The sequence below is a fragment of the Terrapene carolina genome, unplaced genomic scaffold, assembly GCF_002925995.2.
Source record: "Terrapene carolina triunguis isolate 2854851 unplaced genomic scaffold, T_m_triunguis-2.0 Scaffold21, whole genome shotgun sequence".
Lineage (NCBI taxonomy): Eukaryota > Metazoa > Chordata > Testudines > Emydidae > Terrapene > Terrapene triunguis.
In genome coordinates, this window is record NW_020664372.1 from 5,341,887 (window position 1) to 5,360,016 (window position 18,130).

The 18,130-nt window shown below is 38.3% G+C and overlaps 1 protein-coding gene across 1 annotated transcript in view; it reads right to left on the reverse strand.

Annotated features, from left to right (window-relative positions):
• Positions 1-18,130, reverse strand: part of MYCBP2 (MYC binding protein 2) — a 407,094-nt gene that overhangs the window by 42,162 nt on the left and 346,802 nt on the right. The window contains exons 59-67 of the mRNA XM_026662219.1: positions 17,157-17,324; positions 15,795-15,952; positions 14,550-14,749; positions 13,768-13,917; positions 6,804-6,964; positions 5,686-5,842; positions 4,682-4,906; positions 3,107-3,172; positions 392-631 (exon numbers count right to left, since the gene is read on the reverse strand). Coding sequence (XP_026518004.1) covers positions 392-631; positions 3,107-3,172; positions 4,682-4,906; positions 5,686-5,842; positions 6,804-6,964; positions 13,768-13,917; positions 14,550-14,749; positions 15,795-15,952; positions 17,157-17,324 — 1,525 coding nt within the window. The remainder of the gene's footprint in view (positions 1-391; positions 632-3,106; positions 3,173-4,681; positions 4,907-5,685; positions 5,843-6,803; positions 6,965-13,767; positions 13,918-14,549; positions 14,750-15,794; positions 15,953-17,156; positions 17,325-18,130) is intronic.

Consider the following 18,130-nt stretch of genomic DNA (forward strand, 5'->3'; position numbering starts at 1 on the left):
TGGAGGGTACTAATGACGTAGCAGGTGTGGACAAAAGGAAGGAATGGGGAAAAAACACAGGATATAAAGTAGTATGTTGTTGATAGTGTAAAGAAATGAGGTTCTGCAGGACAGTGGACTGGTTAAATCAAAGAAAGGCAAAAGAAACAAATCAACTGTAAATCAGTACAATGGAAAAGCTCCAGAAGGAAATTTACTTCATCAACATGTTTAATCACTGTATGAAGTAGTAATTCTTCAAGTTCTTTTCTATCATAGCTAACTACCACTCTATCACCACCCACACACACAGAAAAAAAAACAATAGCCTTTAAAAGGAGTAAGTAATTAAATCTCAGCAGCTTTCATGTTCTCCAGTGTTTCACCATATGAGATAGTTGCAATGTCCTACCTGGGATGTAATAAGGCGGAATACTCGCAGTGTCTCAGCTTCACAGTTTCTTTGCTGAGCTACACTTGCTGAGATCTGGCCTGCAATTTTAATGCTTTCACCATCTTTCCATCCCAATACTTTCACTTGGCGAACTCTTAGCGTGTTCTCTGGGCCCTTCAATTCAATTTTGATGATGTGATTATCTCCACCAGGAAGTTCACTTGTTACCCAGCCAATGTGTCTTGAATCCAAATCAACCTGATGAACAGGAATATAAAGATGTGAATTTGAAACACAGTATCAGGCTAACTGAGTCACCTACTCCTGGTGAGTTATTGGTACAAATTATCCAGCACACACTGTAGAAACCAATTATAGCTTACGTGACACACAAATGTCTGTTCTGAATAACAAGATTACAAATCTTTTTTATTATAAAACTATCAATCTTCACAGGTTAAGATTTCAAAGTCTCAAATTATAAATAAAAAAAGACATGTAACTATTCATTTTCTTCTCACTTTTAAAGCCCAGTTTAAAAAAAATCAGTAAAAAGTCATTTTTGTTGGTTATCCAATTGCACCACAGAGTCTATTTCATGCTCTCAGCAGCAATTTATAAATGTGTAAATCACTTTGATGTAAATAAAGTTCTTTCACCTCCTGTAAGAAAAGTAGTCGTCTAAAATATAAAACATGGTTAAAAGCACTTAATTTTTCAAATTCTGTGTCAGACAAAAAAAAATATAGAAACACAGGTTGAAATCCTGACCCTATTGAAGTCAGTGGCTAATCTCCCATTTACTTTAATGGAGCCAAGGTTTCATCTCAAGTGTTTTGTTTTGTTTTTTAAAATCATAGAAAACAGTATTTAGATTCAATTTAAAACAAGATTCAATGTTTTCTGGAGAAAAAAGTTAATGAAAAACAATCATTATACTGTTCGGATAAGTCATCCCACAAAAAGAAACTAACCTGACGGTAATTATAGTTCTTTGAGATGCATAGAGTGAATAACTGTTTCTTCTTCTGAGTGCTTATCCATATACGTATTCACTATGTCCATCAAGCAGTGATCTACATTGTAGGAGGTAAGTGCTAGGAGTCTATCTACATAGTGATTGTTGCACGTCCCTGTAAAAATTAGCATCTGATTTGGATGTCTCCACAATAGAGTAGTGCTGGGAAAGTGTATGTACAGTATTGAGGACCAGGTAACTGCCCAACACATGTTCTAAATGGGGGCATATCTCAAGAAAGCAACTTTTTTTGCCTGTGCTCCAGTCGAGTGCGCTGTTGCCTGGGCTCTAGTCGAGTGAGCTGTGACCACTATAGGTGAGGTAACTGTCCCACTTTACTCAGCACTGATGAGACCTCAGCTGGAATACAGTGTCCAATTCTGGGTGCCACACTTTAGGAAAGATGTGGACAAACGAGAGAGTCCAGAGAGCAACAAAAATAATAAAAGGGTTAGAAAATCTAACCTGTGATGAAATGCTAAAAAACTGGGCATGTTTAGTTTTGAGAAAAAGACAGAGGGGACCCCAAAGAAAGGACAAGAAGTAATGGGCTTAATCTGCAGCAACGGAGATTTAGGTTAGATATAAGGAAAACCTAACTACAAGGGTAGTTAAGCTCTGGAATAGACTTCCAGGGAGGCTGTGGAATCCCCATCAATATAGGTTTTTAAGTACAAGTTGTACAAATACCTGTCAGGGATGGTCTAGGTTTACTGGGTCTTCCCTCAAATACAGGGAAGCTGGACTTGATTACTTCTCAAGGTTCCTTTCAGCCCTACATTTCTGTGGTTCTATGATTCATTATGGCCAATAATGGTCATACTAAAAACACATTTAGCAAGAAAGGGTTTTAGATGTTGTTTACAAATGGGAAGGATGAACTAACAGTGATGCCAATAAAGAGTGAGTACCACATCCTAGCACACAGCACATCAAGGACACTATTGCCCATTAGCTAAAAAAACAAAAAGTAGGAGCCTTAAAAAGATAGGTGTCTGATCTTCCACTTAGTTCAAGACTCAAAAAGAAGTTGCTTACCCATGTAGCCAGTGGTTAAACAACTAGTAATGTTAAAGTAACAATGCCAATTTACCTTTTTTTCTTGGAAGCTACAGTAAAGAATATAAGGCAGATATAATATGACCATGACTGCTCAAAAACAGTGTGGAAAAACACTGTTGTATTCTGAAGAAACTACAAGCGACAGAGAATTCCTGCTAGGAGTTTGTTTCCATAGGAGGGAATTGCAGTAATCAAGATTCATGGTCCTGACAGCTGTTGCAAAATCACCACAGATTAATAGAGGAGCAGATTGTGCAAATTTAAAAAACCCCATGTCTGCACAATGTCTAAACACAAGGCTTTCTATGGAAAGGGCATTGGTCAAAAGTGATGACAATATCTTAACAAGAAAGGATGGTCTTATGGTATGAAGTTTAAAGCACGCTGGCTCGCAACAGATTTCCTATGTGACTCTGACAAGCCATGAAATCTCACTATGGTTCAATTTCCCCGTATGTAAAACAGTAATAGTATTAACTTCCCAGGGTGTTATGAGGCTTAATTTGTTAAATATTGTAAAGCATTTTGAGATTTATGGTAACACGTGTAAACTACTTCCTCAGGTGGGCTGTGTGGTATACATACAAAGGATTATTATTTTTATCATTAACAAGACGTTATTTTTACATGCAGCAATATTTGTAATTAGTTACCTGCTTTATTCTGCAAAGATCTTCTACTGCCTTACCAGTCAAGAAAGTAATTGAAGTCACTTTATTCTGCGAAAGACAAGCAAAATCAAAAAGACAAATAAAAACTTCCACAATTAATTCTGAAAGTGAGTAGCATTATGGTAATTTCTTCCATATTAACATTACGGAGTGCCTTTTTAGAGACACAGGGTACGTCTATACTTACCCGCTGGTTCGGCGGCAAGCAATCGATCCCGGAAGTGCTCGCCGTCGACGCCGGTAATCCTGCTCCGCGAGAGGAGTAGGTGGAGTCGACGGGGGAGCCTGCCTGCCGCGTGTGGACCCGCGGTAAGTACCTTTAAGTTCGAACTAAGATACTTCGACTTCAGCTACGTTATTCACGTAGCTGAAGTTGCGTATCTTAGTTCGAACTGGGGGCTTAGTTTGGACCAGCCCACAGAATTAATGGAGTTGCACATTTAATTTCTTAAAACACAAGATATCTGTATGTCTAAGGCAATCTAAAGTTTTCATTACATACAAAAGTAGAAAGAAGAAAGTGTATAAATAAAAAACATGAAAGTGATTTTATATTGAAAACTTAGGACAATGAAAAATTACGGAAACGTTCCAATTAAATCTGCAAACTGTTCTGTTTGCATCACTATGTGCTCTTGAAATGAGGACATATACGAAACACTGCAGACTTACAGATCTAGCACTATGTTACATACTACATGCAAACACCCTGTGTACTCCATGGCAATGCTGCTGGATTCTGGGGTACTCCATACACCATACCAGAGCTACCGTAGCAGCTTCAGATATATACCTCTACCCCGATATAACGCGACCCGATATAACATGAATTTGGATATAACGCGGTAAAGCAGCACTCCGGGGAGGTGGGGCTGCGCACTCCAGCGGATCAAAGCAAGTTCCATATAACGCGGTTTCACCTTTAACGCAGTAAGATTTTTTGACTCCTGAGGACAGCATTATATCGGGGTAGAGATGTATTAAAAAGTTGAGATTTTAAATTAATTAAATCAGAGTAGTATTCCTTGTGTCATTTAATTTTATATTAAGTTCAATGTATTTTACACAGCCCCTACATTTAAACATTCTGTGTGTTACAATAATGTGTCAGTTTTCAGGAGAAAAAGTAGAAATTGTGGCAATAGGCCAGGAGACTGTCATGATCTTCTGGTATTTGGGGAGGCAAAGGATGCCATTTGGGATTGTCGGAACAAACTCTCCAAGTGGATGTTTTTGCAAAAAACGATCAGCAGGAAAACAGTTTATAATGTGGATAGTTAAATTCTAATAATTAGGTTTCAAAGTTAACAACCCACTGAGAATGAGGCTTACTGAATCACTTTATATTCCGTTTATGTTTGGAAGCTTTTCTTCATAACCAAAAAAGTTAGAAACTTAATTTCTCAAAATGAGATTTAGATTCTGGAGTAAAATTCTGAACCAAACAGGATGGCAAAAGTGGTGGGGAGGAGGAGGACTTTAATAAAATCTGTGACTGAATAATACACAAGGCCCTGGCTATGCACTTTTAATAAAGACAGACAATTTTTCTCTCACCCCAAGATCTCGGGAGTTGTCTACATGAACAGACACATAGCGAGCATTGATTCCTTTTACACAATTAATTGTGATGTTCTTAGTTTTATTTTTATCTTCATCTCCTGACTCCCAGAAGGTTTCTGTGGACCCATCTGTCAAACTGCCAATCATGGCAGGTCGGCTTGATGTTTTGATGTCAACAATGCTGGTTAGGTCTTTTAGGCAAATTACTATACACAATTCCTGTAACAAAAAGATGATTTAAAACCTCAGAAATGAAGCCCAAGTAAAAAAATGTCTAACACACTTTTTAAAGGAATACTTATTAAGATGAATACACTCTCTAAATTAAAAGAAGAAACCTGTGCACAACGAGTAAGTTACATGATCAAAGCTCCTGGTTTATTGAGCTCCAGCCACCAGAGGAAATACGATGGAAAACAGTTTCAGTTGCTAAAAAGTGTATTAAGAATTGGAAACAATGCTCAGGTTATTTTCTCCTACTCAATTCCCATATCCTCTCTTTACTGTACTTTTCTTTGTAGATGCTTATTAAAAAGCAGCAATGTGTGCTTTCAAAATAACAAAAGGAGAAAGAAGAAATGTGAGGAAGAAGAGGAGATAGAAAAAGAACATGAGATTTAAAAGGAATTTTTGAATTAATTTAAATTCAAACATAAAAGGCACTCCCACTCCTGACCCTAGCAACCAGTAACAGAAAGTAGGGATGGTCACTACTCAAAAATACCGATTTGAATAAGGTTCAGGTTGAGGGGTAATATTTGAATCTTTAAATCTAAATATAACAATCTGAATACCATCTACAAAGGCCCTGATCGTGATAGATATTCGTTACTGACATAAAATATTTAAATAAACTACAAATTTATTAATAAAAATTGCATGTAATAAAGTATGATTGCTAAAAACTAGAAAACTGAAATAGCTTGATTATAGTGCTGGAGGTTATCTACTAATTCATTTTGATCTACAACTTATTTATTTACTGATATAAAACTTGCCTGACTCATGGCTTCAAAGCCAGACTGTATACTGATACTAAAGCTCTCCTCACTATCTCCATCATCAGATTTGGACAAAATGTTGTTAATATGGTGAAAGACATTGCTCTGATGCAGGAACTGGTGGTCAGACTGTTTGAATTTGAGGCTCCAACATCTGAAAACACATTAAAGTAAGTTTATTAAAAGGTTTTTTCAATATCAGTGCACTTTTGCAAGCACCATTAGTATTTACATTATTTTAATTACTGCACAATTTTTAAAATTTAAGCTTATATAAACATTTTGAAAGGAAACATCTGGATCAGAAACATTGTGCATCATTTTGAAGAAGGCAAGAAGAAATATTCGTTAGCGCTGCAAAAAGTCTAAAGCAGGAATATTTGTTATAGTCACACGCAGGGCCGCCCAGAGGATTCAGGGGGCCTGGGGACTTCAGCAGCGGGTCCCAGGGCGGAAGGACCCCCCACCGCGGGTCTTCGGGGCACTTGGGCGGCGGGTCCCAGAGCAGAAGGACCCCCTGCTGCCGAATTGCTGCCGAAGACCCGGAGCGGAAGAAGTTCCGGGGGCCCGGGCCCCGCGAGAGTTTTCCGGGGCCCCCGGAGCGAGTGAAGGACTCCGCTCCAGGGGCCCCGAAAAACTCTCATGGGGCCCCTGCGGGGCCCGGGGCAAATTGCCCCACTTGCCCCCCCCTCTGGGCGGCCCTGGTCACACAAGAGTTGAGTTCAATAATAATTATTCCATATATTCCTTTATAGTAGCTATAATAGCAAAATGAAGAATACAGAAAATTTTGTGGAATAGCTAAATGACAGATTTTTCAAACAAAAAGTATTTAAGCTATATGTGGCTTATGCATGTACATTAAAGAACACAGTAATGTAATTATTTTTACAATAAAAGTAATGGATATGGTACAAAATTTAAAATCAAATACATTTTTCTCTACAAACCCTTTGTTTATGCAAGGGTTAAAGAAATATCTTTTTTCTCCATTTTAAAATAGCATATCCAGGCACTTCAGACTTCTAAAATACATTGCAAAATCTTCGAAGGAGTTAGTTTACAATGCTTGGATGTCTTGGGCCTTTCATAGTTTTCCCCAATTTTGTACCTACCTTAGGGCCATTTGTTGCAATGAACTACCACTGGGGAGAGACATCATAAGATCAGAGATGGTCTGAAGCAAACGATGGAAAGTGTGGGGCAATGGATGAGCTGCTTCACCAGCAATCACTATATCGGACAGTGGATGTTCACATACTCTTGTATCTTTCTCCTAAGATTCAAAGGAAATATGTTACACTGGTTCTGTTAATAAGAGGCTTTCATAAAATAAATATATATATTTAGACAAACAATGTTAAAACTGAGTTCAGGTTAAGAGTTCATATAAATAATTTAGAATAAAATATATCTCAGGGATGTTGGAATTATCCCCAAATGAATTGTTATAAACTGCCGGAAAGACAGAGGTAAAATTAACATTAAAAGAAATCTAAAGAGGTTAAAATACAGAAATGCACAATTAGGATTGACACCATGCAATAATCATATGATTAAGCACTTTAGAGTTTGTGGTCCCTCATTAGTTTAAACTGATATTTTAAAGTCCCATTAGATTTTTTTCTTTTCATCCCCCCAGTGTCCCTACCAAGCAGAGTTAAGGTTGTTTGGGTGCCCTAAATCTGCAATGCTATACCCTTCATTTCTTTTTTAAAACTTAACTCTGAATTTCCTAGATATATTAAAAAAACCCTTGATTTTGAGATAATTACAACATTCTTAAAATGTATTTTATCCTAAAATTACTGAAACATTCTTAACCTTCATACCAATTTAATGTAGTTTTTGTCTGGAAATTTCTAGGCTTTTTTTAAATCAAAAATTTCATACATGAACACTGAACAACAAACTGAAAAGAGAATGTTACCATGTGATATTTCTAATTATTTTAAAATATGAAATATTAACCTTAATTTTTTTTTGAAAAATTAAACAGGTTATGGCCCAATTCATCAGTATGTACCAGCTGTTCTATGCCACTCTGGAGCAGTAAAAAAGCAGCAGCCCACTGGCCTATTAAGCTGTGTTTACAGCTGCTTTTTTTCCCCCCCCCCCTTCTTTTTCTCATCAGTGTAGCACAAACCAGCTGGAGTCTACACCCGTGTTTCTTCCCTCACTGTCTTCCAAACTACCCCTGCCTCTTGTACCTCTTTACAATCCCTTCAACACATTATCCTTTCGGCCTTCATAACATCCCCCAGCAATGAGTTCCACAGGTTGACTGTGCATTTGGTGAAGAGTATTTCCTTATGTTTGTTTTAAACCTGCAACTTATTAATTTCATTGAGTGACTTCTGGCTCTTATGTTATGTTCTTATGTTTTTGTTACACAACTGCACTCAAAAACGAAACAATGTAAAACTTTAGAACCTACAAGTCCACTCAGTCCTACTTCTTGTTAAGCCAACCGCTAAGACAAACAAATTTGTTTACATTTACGGGAGATAATGCTGCCGCCCGCTTCTTATTTACAATGTCACCTGAAAGTGAGAACAGGCGTTTGCATGGCACTTTTGTAGTCAGCATTGCAAGATATTTATGTGCCAGATATGCTAAACATTCGAATGCCCCTTCATGCTTTGGCCACCATTCCAGAGGACATGCTTTCATGCTGATAACTCTCATTAAAAAAATAATGTGTTAATTAAATTTGTGACTGAACTCCTTGGGGGGAGAACTGTATGTCCCCTGCTCTGTTTTACCCACATTCTGTCATGTATTTCATGTATATGATGATGAGCCTGCATATGTTGTTCATTTTCAAAACACTTTTCACTGCAGATTTGACAAAATGCAAAGAAAGTACCAATGTGAGATTTCTAAGGATAGATACAGCACTTGCCCCAAGGTTTATGAATTGGAAGTGCCTTCCAAAATCTGAGAGGGACGAGGTGTGGAGCATACTTTCAGAAGTCTTAAAAGAGCAAAACTCTGATGCGGAAATACAGAACCCGAACCACCAAAAAAGAAAATCAATCTTCTGCTGGTGGCATCTGACTCAGATAATGAAAATGAACATGTGTTGGTCCACACTGCTTTGGATCGTTATCAAGCAGAATCCATCATCAGCACGGACGCATGTCCTCTGGAATGGTGGTTGAAGCATGAAGGGACATTGAATCTTTAGCACATCTGGCACATAAATATCTTGTGACGCCGGCTACGACAGTGCCATGCAAACACCTGTTCTCACTTTCAGGTGACACTGTAAACAAGAAGCAGGCAGCATTATCGCCTGCAAATGTACACAAACTTGTTTGTCTGAGTGACTGGCTGAACAATAAGTAGGACTGAGTGGATTTATAGGGCTCTAAAGTTTTACATTGTTTTATTTTTGAATGCAGTTATTTTTTGTACATAACTCTTTATTTGTAAGTTCAACTTTCATGATAAAGAGATTGCATTACAGTACTTGTAATGGGAGAATTGAAAAATACTATTTCTTTTGCTTTTTTACAGTGCAAATATTTGTCATAAAAATAAATATAAAGTGAGCACTGTACATTTTGTATTGTGTGTTGTAACTGAAATTAATGTATTTGAAAATGTAGAAAAGATCCAAAAATATTTAAATAAATGTTATTCTATTACTGTTTAACAGCGCAGTTAATCAGTTAATTTTTTAATTGCGCAATTAATCTCAATAAATATTTTTAATCACTTGACAGCCCTAAACAATATACAAGACCACAACAAACACTAAGATAAAGATACAGTACCATCTACTGTATTAATCATTACAATTCTCCCCTAGATAAATAAGAACTTAAAACAATAACTTCTAGGAAGCCAGGTAGTCTGACAATCATGCAGGTTTCTGTGTTGGTCTGCCCACTTGAGTCCTATATTCAGTCATGGAGACAACACTCATATTTTAATCTAGATTATCAGCGACTGCAGGCTTCATGTGCTCTAAGTTAGGCCTATCCTTTGTGGACTGTCTGTTGAAGACTGCAGTATGGCGAGGTCCCAACAACAACCTGGCAATTCCTCCTCCATTATTAGACACGGGAACTTGCTGGGGTCCCTCCAAATCCTCCTCTGCCTCTCTATGGGATGGTTGCTGAGCATCCTCAGTGCTTGTATCAGCAAGGATAAGGATGGGTTACTCCCCTTTTGGCAACTTGAGTTCTTCAAGATGTGTTGTCCCTATGTATAGCGTACTTTAGGGTGTACATGCACTCAGGACAGGAGATTTATCCTATCAGCATCCTTCTGGTTTGAGCGTATGCCCCCACTCTCCTCATGCTCCAAACCAAGGGATACAGGGGGCTGCCAAACTGCTGCCTTCTTAGTTCCTTCACTATGGCCAATTCCCAGTAGGGGGAAACCAGGCAGTGGGCAAGGAGGGTGGGTAGTGCACTACACATAGGGACAACATCTCAAAGAACTCAAGTAACTACAAGGTGGGTGACCACTCATCTTCGAGTGATCGTCCCTATATGTAGTGCACTTCAGGTGATTCACAAGCAGGGTCTCTACTGAGGTGGTGGTGCCTGGAGTCCTAAGACACAACAGATTACAGAACTGGCCTGCCTAGAGAAGCATCAGAAGCAGCTGTTTGCACCAGTGCACAGTGTGTAGTAAAGGTGTATATAGAACTCCAAGTTGCTGCTTTGCAGATGTCAGCAACGTCTCTAACGTAGATAACCAGTACTGCCTGAGCTCTAGTCAAGTATGCTCTCATACTGTCCTCAAGCAAGACATTGTTCATCTCATAGCAGAGTAGGGTGTACCTGAAAACCATTTAGACAGTCTCTGGGAGAAAATGACCTCTCCTTTCATACGTTCTGCCAAATGAATGATGATGAAAAAAATCTAGGTGACTTTCTAAATGATTTTGTCCTATGCAGGTAAAAGGCAAGAGTCCTACACATGTTCAGTGAATGCCACATCACTTCCTCTCTGCTAGAGTGAAGTTTAGGTTAGAGCACAGGTAAACAGATATCCTGATTGATGTGGAAAGTCTGATACCACAGTAGGGACAAAACTTCAGATATAGTTTTATGGACACCTTTTCCTTGTGAAAAACCGTAGTGGGTTTGTCAGCCATGGAGACAAGGAAGTACCTCAAGTAGAATCTCTTTCCCCTTGCTGCTAGAGATACTAGTTATATCACTCCTAGTTTGTGTTCTGAGGCCTTCCAGGACTTGCTTAAGAGGGTGGCAGAGTCACTTCAAACCCCCCTGGAAGAGGACCAGGAAACCATAAGGTCACCATTCTGAACTTTAGGTGGCAGATGAAACTTTTCACCTCTGTGAGGTCCAGAATTTGGATGGAGTTAGAAAAAGCCTGTCTGGCTGTTGTCCAGGCCCTCCTGAGCAGTAATAGAAAGGACTCTACCAGGAAATGTTACAAAGCAAAGTGGAAAAGATGTTAATTTGAGTGTAACCAACAAGGAATTTTTCCCTTATAGGGAAAGATTTCGGATATGCTGAACTCCCACTTATCCTTACAATCCTCAGAGCGGTCTGTTAACTTCCTCAGGATACACCTGGCAGCCATCAGCATGTTTCACTAACCAGTAGACACCTACTCTGTATTTTCCTACCCAGTCTCTGCCCACTTACTGAAGGGTCTGACTAGAATCTTTCCTTCTGGCAAAACCTGTACCAGTCTGATAAAACTGTGAACCTTGTTTTATCAACACTTATAAACTGTGAACCTTGTTTTATCAAGTCACTGTTTGAGCCCTTGGCATCGTGCCAGCTACATCTCTCTGTGAAGGTAGCATTTTTGTCACTATCACATCAGCCATAGGATTTGGGGAGCCAGTTTGGGATTTTTTCCAGGTTGCTTTTTCCAGTTGCATAGCCACACCTTCTCCCCTTCCTGGTTGAGCACATAATTCACCTATTTCCTGGCGCTTGAGCCTGGCATGCTCGCTTCCGGCTCATCTGTTTCTCCATCTTCTGGAATGCCGTCCCTAGGTCACTCATATACAACTCTGCCATGTCACCCACCTATGTAGATGCAGGGGGACCTTGCTAGTTGATTCTTGCTGCCTGAACATCAAGTCACAGGGAAGGATGAGTTTGCAGACTCCAAAAATAATCTTATCAGGAGAGTAATGGATAGTTGAGTGCTGGCCAGCATTATATGTAAAGATCTTTTTGTATTCCAGTCTTGTTGGTCTTCACTGACAGATGCTAAGCATGGAACCAGTGGTGTGGTTTACTGTCTCCATTTCTACAGCACTCACAGAGTAGGTGATATTGGGCCTCACATGGGTTATTTGGAGTTGTCAGCAAACCTTATGCGACAACCAGGGTTCAAACTTCTTCCTCGATCACTACAGATACAGCGTGGTGGTCTGATCTGCAATACTACATGTTTCATCAATGGAGGTCAACCCTTTATGCTTCAGTAGTTGTGCCACCACATACTTTGAGAGGTTGTCAGACACTACCAGCAAATACTGGTGTTTCTGGTAGTGAGCCTTTCAAGTCAATATATGTGAACTCAAAACATGGGAGGAGCATCTGGTAGAAGAGGAAAGGATTCTAAAACTCTTCCACTGCTATCTAATATACCAGGGGAATCGGATATGGAAGCTGCCTCACAGGAACGTTCCCTCACTTAAGAACAATCTGAGGCAGTACCTGATCACATCTCTCAAGATCTTCATTATTCTTGGAGATCACACTAGCATACCATAAGAGCAGCTGTTCTAATCACTTTTTTGTCAACTTCTCTGGCAGCATCTCTCAAGTCAACACTTAGCTCTTTTACATCTTTTAATCTGTGCCCCATGAAAGGTTTTTAGATATCGGCTACATTGTATACTGTCTCCATGGTCTGATTTTTCACTAGCTGCACTTCCTGGTCAGTGACATTAACTGCTCTTACTCAGAACTCACCCTTTGGTCCAGCTCAAAACAGGGATCTGCTAAACAGCAATCCTGACTGGATATTTGTAGCTTCACACCCTCCTTCAGGTTCACTGCAGAAGTCCTTTATCTTTATGGGCATTAATGCATGATGACCTGGCTTCACCACAACTTTATTCCAAGCCATCACAGGGAGCAGTTTTTCTCTGTCACTCTGTAGGCCTGGTAGAGGCATCTCTAAGCCTCTAAGAGTTGCTCCCCAGGGTCCACACTTCCTCTTACTCCCAGATCAGATACAAAAACATAATATACAAGACTACAACTTAACAATAAGAGAGAGATACAGTACCATTTATCGGTAGAGGCTATCTGCACTGATCATTACACTACCTGAAATCTGTTACTTTAAGAGTATATATTACAATAGGGTTTTTCATCACATGATCACACCATTAAAGAGAAGAAATATAATTCAAAAACAAGTCAAGGCCACATACATTAGCTTAATTTAAAATAATTTCATCATCAAGTTTTGCAAAAAACCCTGGAACACACTTAGCTACAAAGTTGAAAAACTGTTGCCAATTACTCGCTTGCCAGAAAATTACTCATCCCAGTCAAGTGGGTGAGGAGAGTTTTGCAAGACTACTTCATTATAACAAAAAGAATAGTTGCCTCTATAGGAGAAAAACATAACTGTTCAACATAAATTATGCCAGCATAACCTGTGGTTTACACAAGCCCTAAGAATAATAGCGTTTCTTAGAGAAAACTTCCCTCAGTTTTCGGGTATGCAATCTAAGCATAGTTTTAAGTTACTGTACTTGTCAAAAAAACAGCATTTTCTATTATAGAGAATGTTTTAAACAGTTTAAGTGCAAAAATAATGTACTAAAATTGCAATGGATCAGCAGAACATCATTAATTCAGCAGTCATGAAATGTGAATTAAATGTAAGGGTGATCAACAAAAACAAATACTGTATAGATATGTTCTTGAAAAAAGTGAACTAAAATTTCCCATTCCATAGTTAAGATTTTGTTTTTCACTAAAAGCTACACAACATACAAGATTAACGTTTGTTTTCACTTTTAAAAATATTTTCTGAATGTGTAAACTAGCTGTACAGTCATACCCACAATTTCTGTAAGATACTTTATGAGTAGCATGCTAAAATCTCACATACTTGCTCTGCATTTTCTTTATTCGCTTTGTTCTCCTCATCCTCATCTTCCTCAGGTTCCATAGGGGCAGGAGTCAGTGAAGCCACAAAATGCCATAAAATATCATGAAGAGAAGTTGTTTGAATGACATTACAGAGAAGCCAATTAAAAGCCTAAAACAAATGTAGATACACAGTTATAATTTATGTTAGGAAAGTTGGAGGTATGCATGTAGAGTTCAACAAAAAGATTCATTTTAAACATTTCACAGAAGGAGAGGCACCAGTATTTTGAAAAGTTATCAAAAACACTGCTGCACAAGCCCTTTTATTAAACTATTTCTTACAATTATGTAAATATATTATAGGGAATACACCACACTGACGGCTTGTACACAAGACAATGTGCAGCAAGCTGGGGGGTAACTCTACAGTGCTCTAGCCTGTCACACCCTAACTGATCATGTGGATTTTGTTACAGCACAGTATTTTAAAACAAAGCTTGAAAAAAATAAGTCCCTTAGATACATTTAAAGATTAGAGACACACTGCTGACCATCCAAACTAGCACATTTACAGTTAACATTTCTATTTTTATATTTCTGATTTTGCAGACATTGTTATGGATACTTAGACTTGTTTAAAAACTTGCTGGAAGTCTCAATTTGGGATTAGTAAAAGAGCATTATCTTTTTTGTATTAGTATTTAATTTAATATAAAAATTTGTTTCAAAATTTCTCTGGAATTAGGACAAGTAACTGATGTGTCATTTTTATTACAGTTAGATCCATTAATGCATTAATACCTCCATAGCAAAGACTCGGCAAGCAGATTTCCGTAAGGCTTGTTTCATTGCTATTTCAAGTCCTTCCAGATCATGGTGCTGGATTACAAATGCCAGAACTGGCCACTGGAAATTTCTCTCTCCTTTAGAAAGAGAGCTGTGGGCGGAGATTAACCGAGAAAGTTCAGGAGATGGATGTCTCAGGAGAGATGATCCCACTTCTATTTAAAGTATAAAAATATATACATATTAGATTCTTTGTGTAATTGTTTTTACTGCAGCTAGTTTGCTAGTATTTATAAAATAGCAACTTTAGTAAGGATGTTCTATTTTTTCCTTGTAGAACAATACACCGCTACCTCAATATAACGCCACCCGATATAACACGAATTTGGACATAACGTGGTAAAGCAGTACTCCGGGGGGGGGTGGGGCTGCGCACTCCGGTGGATCAAAGCAAGTTCAATATAACGCAGTTTCACCTATAACGCGGTAAGATTTTTTGGCTCCCAAGGACAGCGTTATATCGAGGTAGAGGTGTATAATACAATCCTTGAAGTGAAAAAAATTGTGCTTCACTTCAGGGTAAGCAGACACTAAAAATCTGCAAGAATTCTTCCTGAATTTTAAAACCAAGCAGAGAACTCCCAGGAATTCATTTCAGACCTGAATTAATTCCTGAGCCACTCTTAACGCTCTGCATATTTCTCATAACTTACATGTGGTTAATATTTAACAAGCTATTAGTATTTGGAACTGGGTGAATAATGGAATTTTTGGTTCACTGTCAATTCCAAAATATCAAAAAATGTTTAATTTCAGACTGAAACGAAAACAACATTTTGAAAGCTTTTCAGTGAATCGAAAAAGTTTTGAACTGGGTCAAACCAAAACGTTTCATTTTGGGGCATTTGACAAAAGCAAAGGAGGACTAGATTCACAAAGTGACCAGAGACTGAGAAGGAGGAGGTTTCTTTAGCCCAGCAGTTAGGGTACTCACCAGGGAAGTGGGAGACCCAGGTTCAATCCCCCCCCTTTGCCTGATGTGGAAAAGGGACTTGAATAAACTATTCACTGAAAAAAGTCTGCCCAGCTCTATTAATTACATATATTTATATCAAATGGTAATTTTTTTCCTACAGTCTTTCACTAAGAAACTGTAATCCTATGATCTATCCTTAAACTCCATTTACTTTTTTTAAAACTAAAAATAGACATTTTAGAAAAGTGTAAATACTTTTTCTGCTTTAAGAGGTCTATTTTTACCTGCGTCGCCACTGTTGACTCTTCTTCTGGGAATGGCCTTAACCCGTGCAGGTAAAATCGAGTGCTGTTTGTCATATTCTGATGCAACAACTGAGTATGATCTTTGAAAAACTGTGCGCTTTGCCAGGTCTGTATCTGTTATTGGACTGGTCTCCAAACTGCAAAGAAAAGAGATCAGTGAGGTCATAAAAACACTTTTTAAAGTTTCAGTGATGACATAACTCAGACAAAATTCAGAACTACAGTATTACCATTAAAAACCTAAGCTTTAAAGACAGGAATTGAAGCAGACGAGAAAGCAGCATACATTTGGATAATGGCAATACTACCGATGTATGAAAATTTACCTTATGCAACATAACAGTAATAACTATATGAACTCATATAGTTGTTCATATAGTATGGACAAAGAAATTCTTGCAAATTCTTTCAACATAAACATTGCTAATATGTGTATCTTGTATTTCTTAAAATATATAATTGTGATGTAGCAAGGTAAACCCTGACAATCCAAATATCTCATGGGGGGAGGGGGAAGAAGAGGCATCCAAAGTATTCAGATGACTGAGTTTCAGATAAACAAATGTATGATGTAGACAGATTTATAAACTCCATGGGCCTCCTACGTGAAATTTAGAAGTTTGTTTAGTGGGGGAAATAACGTTTCCCAACCAGTTCTGATCTGCTGTTGCCAATCCACTGGAATGTTTCACTACCTCCTACTTTGTGTGAACTTCTTATGGTCTACAGAAGAGATCCCACTTCCCACTCTTCCTAAAGGGTGTGCGAGAGCCCCATTGCCCCAAGTCTTAAAAGGGGCAAGGTGGCTACACCAAGGTGATTCTGAGGATCCCTGTTAGAGCAGAGATTTGAGATCAGTTGACCAGACACCTCGTTCTCTTTCCAGAAGGTGATCATGGTTAAATGTTGGCATTCAAATTTGTTTTTACATGTCAAGCTCCATGACAGAGAAATAAATATATAAAAATGTTGTGGCTGATTATGTCCTCTTGATATATGAAATATCCCAGATTTTGTTTCCATTTTGTTTGCTTCAGTATCAAAGTTCAGACTTGCGGCAATTCTGTGTTAAATCAAATAATATAAATTAGTTTAAAGTTTTGAACAGAATTGGAGCTCGTGTTTGAAAATATATGAGAGACTGTTGTCTTTCTGTAAACAAATACAATTTCTGGTAGCCTATAAGCCAAACATATATACAAGTTATGGCTAGAATTCAAGGGCTGAGCTGACTTGGTATTTTGGCTACCTATTGCAGCAACAATTCCCATTACCCTTGTGTTCACTTCAGTGCTGTGCTAGTATGTTAGCTAACAGTTATCAAGAAGTACACTGGCATACCTTGGTGGCATAGATTTCATGTTACTCTCTGGTTCCTCAAAGACATTAGGACATGCATCAGGAGTGACTGATATGTATGGTGCAGGTACTGAAGTTGAACGCAGATATCTCATCTCATCTTGGAAGAGGTTGTCATCCTGATAGCTAACAAAGTTTTCATGATGATGCCTGCATTAAAGCAGATATTTAAACTGATGATGGTGATGATCTGTATTATCATAGTGCTCAAGAATCCTATTGGACCAGAACCCCATTGTGCTGGGCATTGTACAAACCCAGAACCAAAAGACACTTTTCTAAACCAACCAACCGACCCTTTCCAGTCCAATTAGCTAGCAATTACTGTCACTTGTACACCTACTGCATTTGAGCCTAACCTGGTTGTGGCCTTTAGGAACTGAAGCAATGTAAATGTTAATAAGATGCTGAAGTAGTGAGCTAAAGAATAGCCTATCTGGATGTGTTTATCATTTGCTAATGTTTCGCAAACAGCAGGGCTTCTCAAGATGATGTTACTTATTGTAGAACCAAATTTCCACCTTCATCCTGAACCATTATAGGACTCATGAATATTATATACCAAATTGAAATATACTGGGAAATACAAAGGGGCACATGCTTAAATGCTCTGAATTGAGAGGAGATTGTAGGAGGGGACTATGTATACTAGGCTCAAGTCAAAACATGAGTCTTATTATGGAGTTCTGCTACCAAGTTCTTAAATCACTGAAATTTAAGTTTTAAGAATTATTCATCAAGCATCCAAAAGCATGTTAGGGCACCTCCCAAATTCAGTAGCTCTGATCCCTGGAGCAACTGCAATCTAAACAGACATGACAAAACCATGGAAGATGGAGAGAAAGTCGGGGGCAAGATAATAAAGAAGCATGAGAATGCCTCCAGAGAGCAGCACGCTTTTATATATACATTTTAGTTTAGTACATAAAATACACATTTTATTTTTATTGAAACAT